The following is a 2,500-nucleotide window of genomic DNA, read 5'->3' as shown; positions in this document are numbered from 1 at the left end:
CTGTACATTATCCCACTTAAGTTATTACACAGCTACTGAGCAAAAACATTCATCATTTGACACAAAGTATTGATTTAAAATGATTTGAATACAAGCTTAAGTAATTCGCAAGCTTACGCCAAAAAGTCTAGCAGGACTGTCTGCAGTAATCAAAGAGTACCGTCTTTTTGGCAGAAGGTGTCAGCAGTTTATTTGAAAGGAAATTCTAAAAATTGGACCAGACGTCTTGACTGCGGAGTGATACGGTTAGGTGTGAGACAGGCAGTCAGTCAGTCAGGCAGTCAGTCAGTCAGTCAGGCAGGCAGGCAGTCAGTCAGTCAGTCAGTCAGTCAGTCAGTCAGGCAGGCAGGCAGTCAGTCAGTCAGTCAGTCAGTCAGTCAGTCAGGCAGGCAGGCAGTCAGTCATTTGTTCGTTTGTCCGTTCATCCTCGTTCATTTTTTGCAATGCACACTGCTTAGGTGAATTACGGTGTGCACTGTTTAGTGCCGCAGAGCGCCGAGAGCCCTGCAGAAGGGAAATCCAGTGTGCGCTCGTACACCAGGCCGTACGGTAGAAGTCAAACAAGCATGGACAGGGTCTCCGCTGCAGCCTGCGGACATCCACAGACCAGGAACTAGCTCGCTGATTTTCTAACTGCAGTGGCTCCGTCAACGCATGAACTACATATTTTGTTCAGCGATTCTCTTAGTTCCAACAACACTGTGCTGCCACAGCACTTGTTAACAGGTGGAGTTTTTAAATTCAACCTCGTTTCACTCCAATCATGCACAGATTAAATTTGCTCTATTAAAAGCTTACCTTTGTCAGCGGAGTGCACTGTGTTTGTCTGTGGAGTGATGATTTGTGGTGGAAAGGTGGCAGAGGACTCTGTAGGTCAGAAAAATGAGGCACAAAGATGAGTATTCCATTTTATTCTATTCTATTCTATTCTATTCAGTGTTGGCATGGAGCCTGCTATCACTCAACACAGTATATGCTAAAGTGTTAGCATGGAGGAATGGAGCGAATGATCTACATATGACATATGGATCATTTCGTTCACATAACATGATTAATAAATAATAGGTAAGCTTACCAATCGGACAATCTCCTAATAATTCAATATATTCCTTTAACCCCTATTCCTGAATTTCTCCAAGGGGATTAATAAAGTGATATCTTATACCTCTTATTAATTCACTCGATATCCACACGCTCAGTGGACCTTCTGTGTTTTGTTTTGTTTTTTAAAAGAGCTGTGAAAGCTGTCTCACCCTCTATCTGAAGCCTCCTGGAGGCGGTGGAGTTGTACACTCTGTGGTTGTGAGTCCAGGTACAAATGCATGTGTAGATGCCCTCGTCAGCTGTGGTGGCATTGTGCACCCAGAGGCTGTCTCCATGCTGGTCTCGAAGAGGAGTCAAGTCCTGAGGCAGAGGCAGGAAGGGAGGGGAAGATAAGATGAAAATAAAGAATAAAGAAAATAATGTCAAATGGAAGGAAGGAAAAGGATAGAAAAGTAGAGAATTGAAGAGAATGCTGATACGATGTAAATGCATTTTAAGCTCTGAATTACCTAGGGGAAATTGGGCTGTTGCAGACAAAAATATTGAAGATTAAAGCGGCACTAAATAAGGTTTTTACAGTCCCATAGCACAGAACTGATAGGGTTGTTGATCAATACCAATAACTCCACTATGGCTTGGCTACCTGCTGAGATTTCTGTGTCCTACTGGAGTTTCAAGACTCTTCCAGTTCTATCAATGTTGTCGCAATTCCTACTGGTCCCCAGCAGAGGAAGATAAAGGTACTTACTTACTTAATGCCCCTTTAAAGATACAACATCCTCATCATGCTGATTCTGGGTTTCTATCAGCTGGAGAGAATTCTCGATATGCTAACCACTGACAGATTCACAGATGTTTACAGATGTCTAATTTACCCTCCGCTGCAAGAGCGTATGTGAGATCCTGTAAGCAGCAGTGTCCGTACCTTGTACCAGGTGAAGTTTCCATTCACTTTTTTGCATGGCTTCATGACAGGATCTGGACATGGGATCCTGGGGTTGCGGTCTGGGACTTTGATTGAGAGGTAGAGCCGTTCTTTGCCCAGCGGCTGGGTTGCCGGGAAGACGATGATTTTTACAGAATAGTTGATACATTTTCCTGAGGAGTTACGCCTAGGGGAGAGGGGAGAGCTAGTTAAATGTGATGTAAAGCATCCGGTGACATACAGCTGCATTCATACACACAAATACATAGCTGCACAAGTACACATTAGGGTACAGAGAAACAAAGTCATACCTTTCATAATATTCTGTTGGGAAATATTTAGGACAGTGTATGAGGAACTGCATCTCATCTTCAATCACATTTTGCTTGCAGTGTAAACAGACACATTTATGTCTTTCTTGCCAATTGGTTCGGTGCTTTGTGTTTTATATTTTAAAAGGTGCTACGTCTAGCATTTCAAAATTACTCAAGCATTACCACATTAATTCTGAGACGTTAGTATAAATACTGT

At 42.8% G+C, this 2,500-nt stretch overlaps 1 protein-coding gene across 1 annotated transcript in view; it reads right to left on the bottom strand.

Moving 5' to 3' along the window:
- LOC139912127 (interleukin-1 receptor-like 1) overlaps nucleotides 1-2,500 on the bottom strand; it is a 16,209-nt gene that overhangs the window by 11,353 nt on the left and 2,356 nt on the right. Inside the window, exons 3-5 of the mRNA XM_071899832.2 lie at nucleotides 1,970-2,156; nucleotides 1,254-1,404; nucleotides 799-867 (exon numbers count right to left, since the gene is read on the bottom strand). Coding sequence (XP_071755933.2) covers nucleotides 799-867; nucleotides 1,254-1,404; nucleotides 1,970-2,156 — 407 coding nt within the window. The remainder of the gene's footprint in view (nucleotides 1-798; nucleotides 868-1,253; nucleotides 1,405-1,969; nucleotides 2,157-2,500) is intronic.

The sequence above is a fragment of the Centroberyx gerrardi genome, chromosome 10, assembly GCF_048128805.1.
Source record: "Centroberyx gerrardi isolate f3 chromosome 10, fCenGer3.hap1.cur.20231027, whole genome shotgun sequence".
NCBI lineage: Eukaryota > Metazoa > Chordata > Actinopteri > Beryciformes > Berycidae > Centroberyx > Centroberyx gerrardi.
Note: the sequence above shows the minus strand (reverse complement) of the source record. Positions and strands in the feature narration are given on the sequence as shown.